The sequence below is a fragment of the Mchenga conophoros genome, linkage group LG20 (genome assembly GCF_057382185.1).
Source record: "Mchenga conophoros isolate Kocher_MC1m ecotype Shallow Benthic linkage group LG20, M_conophoros_male_GT1.1, whole genome shotgun sequence".
In the NCBI taxonomy this organism is placed as follows: domain Eukaryota; kingdom Metazoa; phylum Chordata; class Actinopteri; order Cichliformes; family Cichlidae; genus Mchenga; species Mchenga conophoros.
The window spans coordinates 6895010-6913282 of record NC_140545.1 but is presented as its reverse complement, the minus strand read 5'-3'; the positions used below and the strand labels follow the sequence as shown (position 1 = coordinate 6913282).

The following is an 18273-nucleotide window of genomic DNA, read 5'->3' as shown; positions in this document are numbered from 1 at the left end:
AATACTCATCTGAACTTGAGGAAGACCATGTTTGGTCTATGACTGTAACTTGTTTTTTTTTGTGGAAGGTTGCTTAGTGCTGTCATATACATATACAAATACACCAAAGCATAGCTATTTTGATTTCAATACTTTTTTTTAATTACATGTGAACAACTAAACACCAATTTGTAATTCTCTACTGTTGGACTTATGAATCTGTTATCTGTTTGTATGCCATAAATGATATGTTTCTGATAAGTGCTGTCAGTTTTATGAGTTTACAAAATGTATTTGATGTTGTCAAATTTGTGTTTTTTAATTTCCCCTTTGAAGCCTTCAGTCAGCCATATTTCAGACTGAGCCATCACTTCATGGTTAGAATAAGTTTGACCTCTTAAACTTTCAGTTAGTACTGATGCTGTTTCTCAATGTCATAGTACTTAATAAGCAATTTTCTGCCAGAATCGTTAGTCAAAGATTTCAAATAGATTAACAGTGGCTGCAAGTTGATTTAGTTAAACCAGTAGATTAGATCTACTTGACTTTCATCACAATGTGTGATTCAATGGAAAAGATACACCTTTATAACAGCAATGTGAACTGTGAACTGTCAGAAGTTTTCTGATGACTCTGCGGTGGTTGGATGCATCAGCAGGGATGATGAGACAGAGTACCGGGCTGTGGTCGACTCCTTTGTCACGTGGTGTGAGCAGAATCATCTGCAGCTCAACGTGGCAAAGACCAAGGAACTGATCGTGGACTTCAGGAAGACCAGGAAACACTTGACCCCTGTTTCAATCCAGGGGGTCAGTGTTGACATTGTGGAGGACTATAAATACCTTGGAGTACACATTGACAATAAACTGGACTGGGCTAAAAACACCACAGCACTTTACAGGAAGGGCCAGAGTCGTCTCTATTTTTTGAGGCGACTGAGGTCCTTCAACATCTGCCAGAAAATGCTGAGGATTTTCTATGAGTCTGTGGTGGCCAGTGCGATCCTCTATGCTGTTGCATGCTGGGGGAGCAGGCTGAGGGTCGCAGATGCCAACAGACTTAATAAACTGATCCGTAAGGCCAGCAATGTTGTGGGGATGGAGCTGGACTCCCTCAAGGTGGTGTCGGAGAGGCGGATGCTGTCCAAGATAAAGACAATGTTGGATAACACCTCCCACCCACTCCATGACATGTTGGTCAGTCACAGGAGCACGTTCAGTGAGAGACTGAGATTACCGAAAAGCACCACTGAACGACACAGGAAATCATTCCTGCCTGTGGCCATCTCCCTGTACAACTCATCCACTTAACACACTGTTTGCTGCTACAACTACACATGTTTCTTTTCCAAATATTTATTTATAAGTGACTTATGTATGTATGTATGTATATATATGTATATATTGTACTATTCTTAGTTAGCGTATTGTCTGTCTTGTCTTAATGTTGGTTTAAAATGGAGCACTGTAACAAAAAATAATTTCCCCCAGGGATCAATAAAGTATTCTGATTCTGATTCTGATTTGGTCTGCTGTAAATAGTTTTTTGGGCCATCCACTTCTTCTTTTGTCGAATTTCCTCACATTTCTTAAATAAACTTTGCACACCATACTGATATAAACCAAGTCTTCAGCTGATAACTTGGGAGTCATCTTGTTGGTGCACAAATACTATTCATTGTCCATCGAACTATGCTATCTTTGGTCAGTTTCATAGATTCAACTAAAGAAATCTGAACCAATTATGTGTTTTTGAGACAGACTCCTTCTAAATGAGTGAAAAAGCAGCCTATGTCCAAAGAACAACTTTGAAAGGCTTTCAGAAAACCTGGAGAACTATTGCTCAAGACTATAAAAAGAAAGTCATTTTAAAAAAAACTAAAAGGAAATGAGGGGTAGCTCAAGGCCATAGTAGGTCAGAAGTATCAAGTGTTATCTTCTGCACGTGTTTATAATAAAATAATTCTGCCAATGATTGACCCAAAATTCTTGACAGTCAAGACGCTATATAAGGCTGGACCTAAGACAGAAACAACAGTAAACTGGACACTATGAGTTGTAAGATGACAATGCTTTTTCCATTGTTGCTGCTGACCTTCCTGTCAACAGCCAGGCTTGAAACAGAGTCTGACAATGAAATAATTCCACAGTTAACGGAAACTGGATCCCAGGAGAGAGGACAAGCAAAAGCTTCTGATCAACAACACAACTGTGTTACTGACATCAATTCTGTGCTGAGAGAGATGAGTGCCTTGTTGGGTGCACTGAAGGTTGAAGTGAGATTCTTGCGAGAAGACAATGAAGGTAAAGTATAATGTGTGGCCTGAGAATCCATTTAATTAAACCACTGGCATGGTGTCTGCAAATATGTCATGCTATTTTTAATTATCTATTTATTTATTTAGAACAAGCAGCTAAGGTGAGAGAACTGGAGTTGCAAAAGACTGAGCTGGACAAGCTGAAGGAACAATATCAAGGTATATATACTCAGCAGTGAAAAATGATGAATAATTAAAGACCATGAGGAAAATGCTCGGTCTGTTTTTTTTTTCTGGACATCATGAAATATGATATATTTAAATATATCTTTCAGTAACTGACACCAAAGTAATGAATATTTACAATGTAACTCAGGTTTTGCTCATTTTTTCTTTTTCTTTTAACCAATTACTCTGATTACAGCACAGTCACAAGAACTGATCTCCATTAAAGCTAAGACAAATACCACAGAAAACCAGGTGGAGGCTCTAAAGAGAGAGAGAGAAGGTTTGTGAATTTAGAAACAAGCTCATTATTGCAACAGTCAATGTAACATCAGTCATTTTAACGTGCTTTTGTCCTCTGTCTCAGTGAAACAAGTGGCTTTCTCAGCCTCTCTGCTAGCTGCGGGGTCGGGAACTGTTGGACCGTTTAACACACACACACCTCTGGTCTTCAGACGTGTCGTCTCAAATATTGGAAATGCATATAATCCACATACAGGTATGCATCTATGAGAAAAAGAAAAATCTGACTTTATGACAAAGTTGAGATCATTGTAGGTGACAACTCTCTATTTGATTTTAACATCCCACAGGATTTTTCATTGCACCAGTGAGAGGAGCTTACCACTTTGAGTTCTACATTGGTGCACATGGTCATGCAGCTCATCCTACTGGAGCTGTGTTGATCAAGAATGGCGAGCATATTTTTATTGCCTATGAACACCAGAATTCCCATTATGGAAGTTCTGCTAATGGTGTCACGTTGTTATTAGAGGTTGGAGATGTTGTGTTTTTGCGCCAGTGGGTTAACTCAAGGATTTTTGACAATGAAAATCACCATAGCACCTTTAGCGGCCATCTGCTTTTTACCATGTGAGCAGAAAACAGTTGTTAGTTTGCTCGTGCACACTCCGCAGCAGTATGAAGATGTTCTCTGTACTGATATTTGTATGAACCCGACTGACAAAAATGCTAAACAAAAATAACATTTGCAACAAGAAAAAAAATCGAAGATGTTTTTCATTTACACGTCTTTACTTGCATTAAAAAAGTACCTCAGCACCTGACTGTTAGTTCCGTGCCAGATTTAATTTGGTGTAGAATTTTCTAAGACAATTGTACATATTATGATTATTTTATTTTTTTGGTTTGTTTTGTAGAAATGTTTTATGTGATGAAGACAATTTTCAATTTACCTTTATATCTATGAAAGAATCAACCTTTGTGTTCTGTTTATCGAGTAAGCTGTACAGCAATCATAATTCTAATAAATATATATGAAATTAAATATTGGCATGTTCTGTTACATTTTATGGACTTTTACTTAACTTGAGAGAGAGATAAAAAGAGAGACGGAGAGAAAGAGAGGTAATATCTGAGTTCATATAGGCTTAAAATTTAAGCAGCATTGCTCTTTAGTTGAAGATTTAGGTAGTTTTGAGCCAGCACTATACCAGTGCAGATTACAAAGAGCAAATGGAGTAATAGTAAACACCCCTTAATAAGCTGCCTCAATAGGTTGAAAGTATCAGCGTTGGTATTGAAACTGCAAATGGTAGCACTGTATTTATCAGTTCCAGTGTGCCACAGCAGCAGTATTTGCTTAGTGTTCTGAAAGGATGTTGATGTCCTCTGTACTTGTGTTTTGAGTGGTCATTGGCCTCCAACATAATCTGTGCTGCTCTCTGTCCCAACTTTAATTTTAATTTTTTTGCATAAATGAGTGTGATCACATCAAGAGGGTAAAATGAACACGGTTAACAAAGATGTGAGAAATATGCCAATAAATAGGTGCTGCTAATAAATACAGGCATCGCAGACCAGCATGATATTTGAAACTGATTTACTGATATCATCGACATAACACACAATGCATCAAATAAATGCATAGCTGTTGTATTTTCAGGCTTTTGTAAACTTCTGGTTACAGTCTCTTTTACACCCTCTCCAACTCTACCTCCATTTATTCAGCAAGAATAGACTCAATAGGCCCTGTGCACAACTGAGCTAAACGAATAGTACATTGTCTTTGCTACAAGCAAAATAAACCTCACATCCTGAATGGCTGGTCAATGCTGGTCAAATTGTCATCAGTAAAGAGGTAACTGATGCTGGACTAAGCAGAGTTGCAAAAAAAAAAAAAAAAAGACACGCTGAACAGGCTAATCAGAGTAAAGATTTTGGATGGGCAAAAGAATGCTGAAAAAAATATTCGAGAGAGATAAATCTAAGTTTGAGTTCTTTTGATCCCAAGGAACATTTGTGGGAAGTATTGACAAAGATATGCTATGCTATATTTATGCTATCTTTATATCTGTAAATATATATATATAAAATTAAATTGATTGAGGGATTGAAGAGGTATTGAGAAATGAAGGGGACCATTATATTTGGCAATGCCATGCAATGTCTTGTCAACACTTAGAAGTACAGAATTATTGAAATCTTCTTGAAGAACACTGGCTTTATATATAAAAAGAAAAACAACAGCAAAAACAACAAAAAATATGCTACATATCCCAAATACAGTAAGAGTCATTAATCACTCCTGTATCTAAGTCACAGTGGCCTTTTTGTAACCGTACCTATATACTGTTTTTAACCACAAAACCACTGGAAAACACTACACACATACACCCAAGAGTCAGAGTCTAAACCCAACCAAATTATTGATTATCACATTTCTAGATGAAAGATTTTTTTGTTAAATGTTTATAGGCCCGTGAGTCTTTGGCACTGGCACTGCAGAATAGTTCTGTCTGTAGTAAAATCCATCATCTATTTTCTTGCCCACTTATAGAGTTCAAATGTGGGTTTGTTGGAGCCTGTCCCTGCTGTTATTTGGCAAAAGGTGGAGTACACCCAGGACTGAGCCCGAGTCTACCACATGGCCAACACAGAAAGACAGACCACCATTCACAATCCCATCTATAGTTGATTCAAAATAATTTATTTTCATTTGATGAATGAAAAATGTGTTGTTATTAAAAAACTGGGATTTTTTTTATACTTACAACATTTTGAGTGTAGTGTAAATACGACAAGTCCAAAGTAACAGTGCTATCTCCTGGGAATGTTTCTGATGAAACATCCATGGTAATGATTGACCAGACAGTCACCGACATTAAAGACACTATATAAGGCTGGAGTTAAGAAAAAACACTGAACTGCACAAACTCCATGAGATCCAACATGACAGTGTTTTTTCCATTGTTGCTGCTAATCTGCACTCTCTCTACAGTTCAACTTGAAATAAACTCTGACAGCAAAATTATTCCACTTTTAAATCAGGGAATGGAAACAGCACAAACCTCTGACCCTGAGCAAACATGTAAACCTGACATCAATTCTGTTCTGAGAGAGATGAGTGCCTTGTTGGCTGAACTGAAAGCAGAGATTAGACACTTACAGAAAGAGAATGAAGGTACAGTAGTATGCAATGGCACAAGAAACCACTGCTTTAATTCACTGAATTATGTCTTACTTTTAATTTTTTTCTGTTTTTTTAGCACAGGCAGCTAAGGTCAGAGAACTGGAGTTACAAAAGACGGAGTTGGACAAGCTGAAAGAACAGCACGAAGGTTAGTTTTGGGTGAATAGTTTATTTTTATTGGGGTTTCTCTGTGTCTGGTTGCTGTGTTAGATTTTACTCCCTATAAGCAACAAATTGGAACATTGTCAGAAGACTCGTGTTTCAAAGGAAACATTTACTGTACCTGAAAATTCAAAAAATTAAGGAAAACTGAGTAGGACAAGAGAATCTCATTGAACTAAGTTACTCTAAACATAACATAGCGGGAACACTAAAACATAGATGCTTACCTTATTATATATCAGTGAGAAGCATACTCAAGTTGCAGTTTAACTAGTAGCAATACACCAGCATTCTGGACCTTTTTCAGGTGATCCAGGGATGATTTGCTCAGCATATAGAATAAATAATTGTAATAATCAAGATGTGATGCATGTTTGGTTGCTTGCATTTTGTACTGAGAAACAGGATATATGTCCTGTGAGGGACAGATTCCCCAATAAATATTTAAGTTTTAGTATAAATAAGCGTCCTATCACATTCTCAGCAAATACTGGAGGAGTGAGGTCACTTACAAGCACACACAACAAATTTTGCATTGCATTTCTGAAGTAGCTTGTAAATTACAGTAATCGCAGTAACAATCAACTGGCTATTGGCTCCAACAGAAAATGGGCCTATATATATATATATATATATACATATATAATTTTATTTAATTTTTTTCAAAGACTCTTAAGTAATTGGATAGTGTACTGATGACCACTTTCATGGCCGGGTAAGGCCCTTTCCCTCATTGTTTCCTGACAAACATAAGGGAAAAGGACCTGTAGTTGATTCTAACTGTATTTGTTTGCTAGATTTCTCAATATGAGGACCAGAGAGATATAGATAGATATAGATTTCTACCCAAACTGAGTGTGACACGCAGCAACTGAATCAAAGGCCTAGAAGAACATCTCAAGGAAAGACAGCATTTGGTGATGTCTGTGGGTTCTTGACTTCATGAAGTGATTGTACTTAAAATTATGTTAATTTGTCAAATTGTAATACCAAAGTAGTTATTTCAATACTTTTATTAAACACATTGAATGAAAGCTGCAGGTCTGCATTTCACTCACATCTTGATTCTTTAATTTAAAATCCATTGTGGTGTGTGCAGAGACAGAATTACACAAAAAACAACCAAAAACAACCCAAACCTAACAGTAGTATATTACAGCAATTAAACTAATGGGAAAAGTGCTTCCAACTACTGAGCTGAACCATATATCATCTCTTTTATTTCTTCTTCTTCTTTTTATCACTCTCTTTGTCAGCACAAGCAGCTAAGGTGAAAGAATTGGAGTTGCTAAGGGCAGAAATGGATAAGCTGAAGCAAGAGAGCCAAGGTATATACGTCTGTGCTCACAAGTTTGCATACACTCATCACAGACATGAATGTCGTAATGAAGTTTGAGCTCTTAATCATTTCTTTAAACTTCTTAAAGTTTTTCCAGGGTGAAATGATGGTGTCTCATACATCTTTAATTTCTTTAAATAACAAGAATTGGATGCACAAGTAACTGTAACCCACACAGGGGTCATAATTTATACATGCATGCTAAAATATACACATACAGCCACACTAGTATTTAGTTAATTGTCTCCTAGCAAATCCCACTTCAACCAGGTACATTGTGTTGCACTGAGAAATAGTTAGCTCAAAAGCTTAGCAACAAGTGATTTTATTAAAAATGTTCATAGTCAAACAGTATCTTTTTAAAAAATGTAATTATTCATTTAATTCCAGCACAAGGAGGAGAGCTAATCACCATTAAAAGTAGGGCAAACATCACAGAAAACCAGGTGGAGGTCCTGAAGAGAGAAGCAGAAGGTTTGTTGAACAGGAAACAATCTCATTATTGAAACAGTTACTGGAACATAAGTCACTTTAACACGTGTGTTTCTCTCTCTCTCAGTCAAACGTGTGGCTTTCTCAGCCTCTCTGTTAGGCACAGGCTCACAAAATATTGGACCATTTAACACATACATGCCTCTGGTCTTCAAATATGTTGTTTCCAATATTGGAAATGCCTATAATTCACACACAGGTACTCAAATACATACATTTTTAGAATTAATTTGATTTGATGACAATGTTTACTCCATTTAAATTTTTAAAAATGTCCCACAGGTTCCTTCACTGCACCAGTAAGAGGAGCGTACCACTTTGAATTTTATGTATATGGACATCATTCACATCCTTCAGGGGCTGTGTTGGTCAAGAATGGAGAGCACGTCTTTATTGCATACGAACATTCGAGCAGTCCTCATTCAGTCAGTTCTTCTAATGGTGTCACATTGCTACTAGAGGTAGGAGATGTGGTGTTTTTGCGACTGTGGAATGGCGCTTGGATTTTTGACAATGAAAATCGGCACAGCACGTTCAGTGGACATCTGCTTTTCCCCATGTGAGAAGAAAAACAGCCTAAGATATCTGTGCAAGCACACTCTACCAGTGTATTAGTTACTCTGCATTTTTTCTAGATATGAAGCTGACTGAGCAGCCACAAGTATGAATATGTAAACTATCATCATGTTTTCTTACTTTGTTTAGCCTTTTATTTAATTGTTGGCAAATTTTGTTTTTTAAAAAGAGAGATTGGGTTAAATGTTTTCTTTTGCTTTTGCTTCTTCTTCTACTTTTTAAAAAAAGTTGAATAGTATCAGACCCACTTAAACACAAATTACGCACATGTAAATACCTTGTGATTTATAAAACCATGTTAATATAGCACGATCTATTTCCTTAGAAAGCAAAGACAGAAAGAAAGCTAGACATTACTGTAACTGTAACTGTTTTAATCCTTTGCTTGTCAATTTACAGTCAATTAAACAAATAGCTAACTTTATTTTTTCATCTTCATGAAAAACTCCTGCAATGTCCCACAGAGTTTACACTTTTGGCTTACACCTGGATTTCTTACATCAACACTTGGCTGCCATTAAGTATGGCTTCTGTTTTACACCTGCACTACTACAACTCAGCACAGACTTCATCCAACACATACATTCCCACCATTTGATTGGAAATATGGAAAAGCTGTAACTAATGCGTCACAAACACATATTATTGCCAACTTGTTTGCAGTTTAACTTTCTCCCAAATGAAAGAGTCTATTCCAACTAACTTACAACATTAATAACAATGCAGCACCTGCTTATTTAAAGTTTTTATGCAACTGACTTTGATACCGACTGCTTTTAAATCCATAGTCTGGCTCTATTTTCTATTTCACAGCTCTTAACCTCATATTTTTCACTTGGACCTCAAATCACAGAACACATTTCTCCTGAATGTACCATTCACCTCTAATCCCGCTGGACTTGTATTTAAACTGAGTTAATGGCTCAATTAAAACACATCCTAACCTAAATGTAGAATTGTTTATGTACTAAATTTCAAAGAATAAATCAATAGCGTATAAGAAGGATTTGGGGTACAAAAAACAACAACAACCCAAAACTTAATATAATCCTCAATGTAAAGCCCACAGCAGCAAAATAATATTTAACAAAATATGAACATTATGATTTTTTTTGTTTAATTTTTCCTCCACACTTTGCTGGGTGATGAGTTCACTGCATTTTTCTTCAAAAGGTGATAAGTTATTGAGTGTGAACCTTTGGGCAATGTTTCCTCCTGACTACATTTTCATGTAGATCGTGTTTGTATACTGGCACGACAGTGTCAATCAAATCTTTCTTTCTACCCAGTAGTTTTGCACGTTTAACTACATCTAAATCTAAAAGGGTTTCTAGATTTTTGTTTGACCTCAACAACTACAAAAGAAACTGCCATTTCTTAAACACAATTTAATCAGTAGAAACTGCAATTTGGGAAGAATTACAATAATTTTTATTTTTAATTTTTTTTAAAGTTAATCTCCACCATGTGCCCAATTAGCTGGACATCCAACACTTAATTCAACTTTTTTATTTCCATGGGTTAAAGGTGAGAAGGTTATATTTATGACAAAAAACAATTTCTATAGCGATATAATAATTAAATTCAATATTTTTCACACAATGAGCAAAATAAGTAATTTAAAGGGACTTATAAGGTCAAGGCAAATAATACTGTGTGTAAGTTCTGTTAGTAAGAAGCAAAAATGCTCTTTTAGAAAATAAACCTTATTGAAAGTATCTTACACCAGGCCTCAATTCAGCCTCTCACTCTCTTTAAGCTTCACAAACAGGAGGACTGAACTGGTTAGAGTGGCTGCTTTGAGTGGAGGGAAACTGCTCAAAGCATTGTCACCTTTGTTTGCTGAGCAGTGACTATTTCAGGCACTTCTAGCCCACAAATAAACAACGGAGGACTCATTTAAAAAGCACACAGGTTTTATTGCATATCAATTTCATGTATAAATTCTTCATAGCATTGGAAAGATTACATTTGGTATACATTGCTATTCTACAGAATTAACATCAGAGTCATATCTTTTCAATGAAATTTCTCTAAAGTACATCTGCAATAATCACAAGCATCAAAAGAACTGCAATTTCAGAATTGTTCAATATTATTCTACAATCCTTTATTGTTTTTCATTATGTCTTCTCTGACAAGTCTTTTCTAAGTCTTTCGGGACCACCTGTCCAAACATCTGTAAGGCAGTCAGAAGTTGAAGTCAAACATACTAACCTAACCACATGTACAATAAGTGCATCTACGAATTTCTTTTTTTTCTTCCTTCTTTTCTTTTTTTTTTAATTTTTAATTTTTTTGATTTGATACACGTTTCACAAATGGACATCATTATGACTGCTAACACGTCATGCACAATAAATTTTTTTTTGTTTGCTTTCAATAAACATAACAGAGGCGATATACAACTCAGATTTTAACAAAACAAGCACCATCCATTTAAACCCATATTTTTCAATGATTTTTTTTCTTCAGACAAATGCACCATGTTTTTCATTCTTTAAAATACTATACAGTTAAAAAGAAACTATGTATATTTTTTACTTTCTCCTGTAACAGCGGGGGCAAACAGCAACCATCTTCTATTTTGCTGAAACATATTTCAGTGACCACTTGCCAGAATACGTTCTGAAGCTGGCAAAATGAAATACCTATATGCCTTCAGTTCCTTTGCTTTACACAGCGCGTACTTATTACAGTAGTCCATGACAAGAATTACTACAAACAGTCAACCTTAAAACTTAATGACCCAAGTCTTTACATTTTGTAACCACAAGTTGGAAAGCAATGCATTTACCATGAATTGAATCTCATTCAGTAGAATTATATAAAAAGAAGACATCTGTCTTTAGAAAACTGAGATGATGCAGCAGTCCTAGCATCACACTACCACCTACTGTCATGAAGAAAAATTACAGTGCTTCTGTTATCCTTACCTCTCCATGTTGAGCACAACATGCCCATCTAGTGAAAGTGAAACCAAATGTATCTGTTCTAACATTCAGGGACCTAAGCATGATCAATTATTGGCTTGGACCCATATGATTTAAGTGCTATTTTCAAAATACAGCATCAGGCCTAGTTAGAAAAGTCCCAGTATGCGGAGAGGAACAGTGATCAACAATGCCCACGCTCCACCTTTTTGCAGCTATCTACAGTAAATTACTCACGCCCCTCCACGGCACAGCTACCTTGTAGACCATATGGAATGAGTTTTCAGTATGACCTCAGAAGAAGAATTTCAGATTAAGAAGTTATCAAGTGTTTCGGTTTTCCCCATCCAGCTAGACAGCTAGACATTTAATTTGAATGGACCGACCAGCAGAATTACGATGCCCGTTTTAATACTTTCTGTGGTTTGTTTTTATCAGTTCTTTTGGTTTAATGAGTTGTTGTCTTTCTTCTCAAATAGTCAGTGATTATGCCATGTTCGTGCAGTTGTGGCTGTGTGCGTTTGAATTTTGGACCGTATAAAATTGGACAACTCATTAAAAAAACAAAAAACAACAGTATTTGTTGGTTATAAGACATGTATTAAATCTGAAACAGATGAAAGGGGGAGCTCGATGTTGTAGAAACTACTCAGATTCAATAGTGTAACAATGTAATGCCCTTTTCATGACATCCATAACGAAGGTTGTCCAAGCCTGCCCCCTTTAGTACTTGAACCATTTTGAACAAGACACATTCAGCCTACTGGGTAAAATGGTTCAACTAAAACAAGGAAATAAAAAGGCTAAACACTGCAGGATGTTTCAATGCCAAATAGGATCTAAGACTAACTACAGCTATATTTCACTATAAATAAAATCAATTAATTTCATGTTTTTTGTTTTTTTGTTTTATTTTGTTTTTGTTTTGATTTTGTATTTTTTTCTCATTTTGGCACACTAACCCATCAAAACCAGAGATTCTGAATCTCCCTCATGTTCTGATAGTTTACCATTCCTTCAGCAACAAGAAACGAGGGATAAAATGACTTCTTCATTTTCACTCCCCCTGCCATGACAAAACAACCAAAAATAAATACAAACACACACTTCTGAAATCAAATATATAAGCGCTTAGTAAGAAAGAAAAAACAAAGAAACTATGACAGCAAATGCAAGCCCCTTGGAAATGAAATGATTGTCAGAGAACAAAACATTTTCTATGGGTTATTTGGCACATACCACTCTTCCTATGAACATCTAGGTTAATTTGTACATCATATGACATATCATACAATTTTGGTCCTTCTCTAAATTAATTATATTAACAATTAAGCACTGCAGTGCCTACAAAGAAACAATACTGTGTAAGAGGAAAGAAAAATTAATGTGAATAAAATTAACAAATGACAATGAAACAAGCAGAGAAAGACTTTCCTCATTTTTTTTCTGAACATGATTTAAATCCATTTTCAGCATGATCAAGTTTGAATAACCAATTACAATGGCTAGTGGCCCAGATAACTCATTGAAAGCACATTTGAACGTAGAATAAAATTCTTTAAAAAAAAAAAAATCAACAGTCTATTGTATCTGCCAATTCTTTAACTAACATTTAGTGTGGTGCTATTGTTGATTCTGCTGTTACTACTGAAACAAAATCAGTAAATAAGTCACCCATGGTTGGTGGAGGAAACACGGAGACAGCGGTCAACACTCTCACTCTATTCTTGGTGAAACAGTGCCAACTTGTGGACATGCAGTGCCAATGCAGCATGTCTCTGCAGTGTTTGTAGTAGGCGGTGTATACAGACTTTAGAGACGTATCAGTCATTAAGAGTCTTTATGAGAGCCTTACGCAGGGTCTCTGTGGTGCTGCGGTAAGCCTTGTGCACTTGGGGAGGATCAGAGTAATGCAGAGTTTCAATGCTATTGAGAAGCATTCATCATGTCCTTCACATCAACAGGAGCTTAGCAGTGCGTTCGCTTTGACAGTCTTTGCAAGACCCTTCACCTGGGGGAAAATCTTCCCCTTCTTTCTTTAACAAACACTCACACACAGACACACACACACAAAACAAGCACACACATCCACACAAACTCATTCTTTCTATCTTGAATGTGTATGACAATGAAATCTTCTCCATCATCCTTTGTCTTGCCCCCTACTCATGTCCACTCAGTCTTTCTGTTCCTCCTCCTAGTCTTCCTCCCACCTTTTCTCTCTCTCTCTCTCTTTCTCTCTCTCGCTTAGATGTGGTTGAGTGGGTGAAAGCTGCTCGTCTCAGACGGTCCACCTCCCATGCTCAGCCAAGCGTCCAGAGAGTTCTGGGAGGGCGCGTGCAAAGGGTTGTTCTCAGAGAGAGACAGCATCATTGCATAAGCCTGTGAAAGAAGAAGACGGATGATTTTTAGGAAAATACAGAAACTTCAGTAAGCTTTCATTGTGTCCAACGACACGTCCAGAAATGAAAGGATTACAGTACATCTGGTTGCTGGTGTTTCACTCAACTGTGATTATCTTCGAATTTCATGACTTTATACCTTGTAACAAAATTTAATTAAATTGTTTTAAAACTTAATACACCAGCAACGAATAGAGAAGGTTGTAGGTGATGTGTTAGTAAGTTAAGTGAAATACAAAGATATAGGAAAGTAGGAAGAGAGGTGCTGTTTAGCTCCTGAAAATGTGAAAGCATCCATCTCATCCCTGATCTTTCTTTCCAGTCAACATATTTTGCCCTTCCTCCTATTTTATCTGAGCGACTCGGCCCTTCCTCTTTTAACGGACATCCAAAAGCCAGTCACATACCTGGGTTTTAGCCTGTCTGTACAATGTCTCTTTCAATGCCTCAGATTCTAGCGAAGTGTTAAAAATGTCTTTAACATCGAAAGGCTGCTCGTCACTGGCTGCTTTACGTAAACCATCCAAGCTCTTGGGAAAGCTGGGCAGTGCCTCCAGGTCCAAGAGAGAGCCCTCCTCCTCTATACACCTGCACACCGAAGCATGGGTGGATGGAAGAAATAGGGCAGCGTGGATGGGTTGGTTGGAGGATGGATAGAAAAAATTGATGGAAAGATATAAAAAACAGGGATGGAACAGATGGCGAGTTAATTAGGGGAGGGAGAATGTGAAGTGAAGAGAAAAGTAAAGGTATGATTAATAAAAGGGATCAACGGACAGCAGAAATAAAGTGGAAGAAAAGGGTTGAAGAGTTTAAAGAGTAGTTAAAGAAACTAGCCTAATCAAAGCACTTGACTTTGGGTTACATATCTGAGAATCTGTGTAGGGGACATTTTTAGTACATGTGTTATCCCTGTTTGCCCTTGTCGATTTACAGTGCTCTTTAGGAAATGCATTAGTTGGATTGTTAAGTATTGCAAATTTTGTTAAAACTCAACATTTGCTGTACATTTTTGTGGTTGTTTGGGATATATTGGGGTAAATCTTGTCAATGAACTTGGACCTTTTCTGCTAATTTAAAACAGACAAATACCTGCGAGTGTGTTCATAGCTCATCCCTAATGGAGCCGCCTCTGCCTCTTCTTCTTCCTCATCCTCCTCATACACTCCTGTTGTGACAGGAGACGGGGACTCGGGCGCCTCGTCGTGCGACTTCTCCGTCAGGCTGCCTTCCTCCTCCTCTTCATCGTCACCCTCCACTTCCTCTTCCTCTTCCTCCAGACCCTGGAGACCTAGCTTGGAGTTGGACAAACTGTGGCTGGGAGGGTGCTCCTCCTCAGGCTGGTCTGATCTGCGGAGGGATCAAAGGTCAGAGGAGGGAGGAAATGTTAGAAGTGCGACATCTGAGTTAAAGAGGTTTGAGTCTCCCAAGCCAATCAGGAGGGGCCAGAAGGAAACAATGGGAACACAGAAAAGTTGAATCGTGGTCAGTATAGTGGCCTGGATTTTAGTTAAAAACACATGTAGACAAACCAAATGGGAGTTTGATTTTTTAAAAATATGATTTCTAGTGTAAATTCCTGATTTTCTTTTTTTTTTTTTTTTACTTTTTTACCACAAATGATCAAAATGTAAGATAGAGGCTATGTCCACTCTTGAGCTGGCTGGGCGGCTGTTACCATTTCCTAACCTTTTAACGATCTGACTCATCATGAGTAGCAAGAGAAACAAAAATAATCTAATGACAGCATGTAAAGTCTAACTCCCGAGTCCACACAAACAACATGGGTGCTGACAGTCTGCCTGGACTTTTCCGATGGCCCACAGATGATTAATTGACCCGCTCCTCACAAACAGACCAGGGCATGGTCCACCTCAGACTAAGTCCTCTATGCCCCTCAACACTTTGTAGTGGTGGAACACAGTTTGCACGACTGAAGGAAGATGATGGCTTGGCTGCAAACAGGCTATCAGCACACTACCATTACGACCTGCCATCTGTACATTTTCCAGCTTGCACCCCAATACCCCCTCCCCCGCTTCCATCACCCCCAGACCACGATGTCATGGCTCATGATATCATTTCCTTTGGGATGGCAAATTTACCCCTTTCATTTTTTGCCACACAGTGGACATTTATCAAATCAGACAGGGTTACCTCTGGGAAGGGGTGCACGGGGACAGGATTGGGTCACGCAGACTGGGTGAGTGAATGTGGGTAGAGGGACTTTGTGAGATTGGAGGGGGGTTCTTCTCTTTCAGTCTAGATTAAATATCACCATAATCAAATTGCAGCGCTGGCTGGCGGGGAAAAAGTACATGCCTGCGAATGGAGAGAGAAGCGTAGCTCTGACATAGGGGGCCCTGGGTTTTGTCATTTAGTCTAAACACGTCAGTTGGGTGTTTGTGTTAGCAGACTGGGGCTATGGGTACACAGTGAGTGGATAGGGGAAGAGCTCAATCATCAGTGGATCTCTTAGATAAATGCCTCAACCCGAGTCCCCCTTAGGGTCCAAACTGAGAGCTATTGCAGCCCGGTCTCAGATGAGGGAGCAGCTCCAACTCTAGCTTTATCCAAACCTAAAACTCAAGCCAAAGGCGGTGAGTCCTTACACACTGTGGTGGAGCTGAAAATATGCGTGCACACCTATACTCCCTAACTTTTCTCATTCTGTCCCACCCTGTGAGCAGCAGTGCTGCCTCAGCAACTACAGCATCACCAGTTTGGAAACAGGTCAAAGTTTTATACAAAAATAAAGGCTCCCAGGGGCTTTTATTTTGACTGGCCATGATGCTGAAAAGGGAATTTTGAAGGGGGTGGGGAACTGTGATGTGGGGGCAGCTAGGAGTGATTATAGATAGTCATCCATGAATGTGTGTTTGTGTTCAGCATTTGACTTCAGTCACTCAGAGGGAGAATAAACAGCAGGCTGTCTGGTGGGAGGACAGAAAGCACAACACTTAGTCTGAATTACAGATATTAAAATGTCAGACGAGGTTGTTGTGGATGAGACTCGGTATTGATCCCAGATGGCAGAGGGGCTAAATTGCCACTGTGTCTTTTGGACATAATGCATGTTGACAAGAAAAAAGGGGGTGTGGGGGAGAATGAGGAAGTGGCAGGCAGAAAGTGAGACTACCAGAAAGGAATCCAGAATGAGACGAAGGCAGAATCAATGCAAGAGAGCAAACCAGAAAATCGCCCTTCTTTTATTTCCCAAAACACAATTCTTGCCCTTTTCTGTTAACTATAAAAGCCTTTCAGAACTTAAAGCAGGAAGTTTCCATTTTTATGAGGATATTTTAAAAAAAGAAACCTGTTTTTTTTTTTTTTTTAAATAAAAAACAGTTTTCCTTACTTTATAAGCAAGTTACAAAATTTTTAGAGTGCAGCGAAACTAACAGGGTTAACACTTGTGCTACTGGTCTGCAGGGTATTTAGAACTGAGCATGACATTCACAAACACATTATATAAACTTTAAACATTAAAGAAACTAAAATGTGTGAAAATTGGTATACTGAACAATTACAGTTATGTTTTACATTTAAAAAATGAAAGGTGAAAAATTAAGAAAACCTTTTTTTTTTCATTTATTTTAGTGCAATGGTACTAAGTGTGTTCTAGCCACTAGGGAGCGCTGTGTACCAATTTCATGGATCTGTACTGTTGATTGCGGGAAGGAGGAAGGCGCTAGAGATGTAGAAGAGCAGCTGTTTACTTTAACTGAACAAACTTTTTGTTTGTTTTTCTGGATTTTCATACCTAAGATTAGATGTCCTAAATAAAGGAGATGCATTACAACATTCCTGACAACATCTGACAAGTTCTTTCTGCTGTAGTTAGGATTAATGTTAAATTCAGGATGAGGTCGGGTGAGAATCTAAGCTTGACAGAAAAGAGTTAGCCACATGGATGGAAAGTAATCGCTGGAGATCTCTGTGAGAATCATGGTACAAATATAATTTTTGTGAGCGGGTTTTCGTCTTACCTTTTATCCGTGGAGCTGGAGGCCTGGTTCATCTCACTGTTGGAAATGAAGTTGCGGATTTCTGAGAAGTACGAGTCCTCCTTCTCATCTAAAAGTGCATGATTTTCTGGCTCTGAGTTTGGCGAGGAGATGGTCGTTCCTAAGTTGGAAAGCATCCCAGACTGTTGGCTCACTGTTGGGGAAAGAGATGTAGACACACACATCCATATGCATAAAAACACATGGACACACACACGCAGACAGCCCACATACCATACCAAGACACACAAGCATCATTAGTGTGATGATCATCGCACAGTTATTTAATTTAGGAAAATATCAGAGGCAAAACACACAATTACTAACATTTAAACACTAAGATCGTGCACAGCTCTCGTGACATTTTTTTGACAAACAGAAAAAAAATGTTTACAGAAATCTGTGTGGAAGATAAACATGATAGCAAAAAGGTTTTATATAAGTTATGCTCTTTTCTGACAGTTTTTC

General features: G+C 37.9%; 3 protein-coding genes across 3 annotated transcripts in view; 2 read left to right on the top strand and 1 right to left on the bottom strand.

Annotated features, from left to right (window-relative positions):
- Window positions 1–2032: 2032 nt before the first annotated feature.
- On the top strand, window positions 2033–3796 carry LOC146550239 (uncharacterized). The gene is made up of 5 exons (XM_085261089.1): window positions 2033–2282; window positions 2384–2455; window positions 2661–2744; window positions 2829–2960; window positions 3055–3796. The coding sequence occupies exons 1-5, from the start codon at window positions 2042–2044 to the stop codon at window positions 3336–3338; spliced, it is 813 nt and encodes a 270-aa protein (XP_085117215.1). The 5' UTR covers window positions 2033–2041; the 3' UTR covers window positions 3339–3796.
- Window positions 3797–5639: 1843 nt separating this feature from the next.
- On the top strand, window positions 5640–8887 carry LOC146550238 (uncharacterized). The gene is made up of 6 exons (XM_085261088.1): window positions 5640–5885; window positions 5971–6042; window positions 7313–7384; window positions 7786–7869; window positions 7955–8086; window positions 8170–8887. The coding sequence occupies exons 1-6, from the start codon at window positions 5642–5644 to the stop codon at window positions 8448–8450; spliced, it is 885 nt and encodes a 294-aa protein (XP_085117214.1). The 5' UTR covers window positions 5640–5641; the 3' UTR covers window positions 8451–8887.
- A 1476-nt stretch (window positions 8888–10363) lies between these two features.
- prdm16 (PR domain containing 16) overlaps window positions 10364–18273 on the bottom strand; it is a 172646-nt gene continuing 164736 nt past the window's right edge. The window contains 4 exon segments of the mRNA XM_085261087.1: window positions 10364–13778; window positions 14206–14386; window positions 14891–15148; window positions 17788–17959. Coding sequence (XP_085117213.1) covers window positions 13644–13778; window positions 14206–14386; window positions 14891–15148; window positions 17788–17959 — 746 coding nt within the window. The 3' untranslated portion in view covers window positions 10364–13643.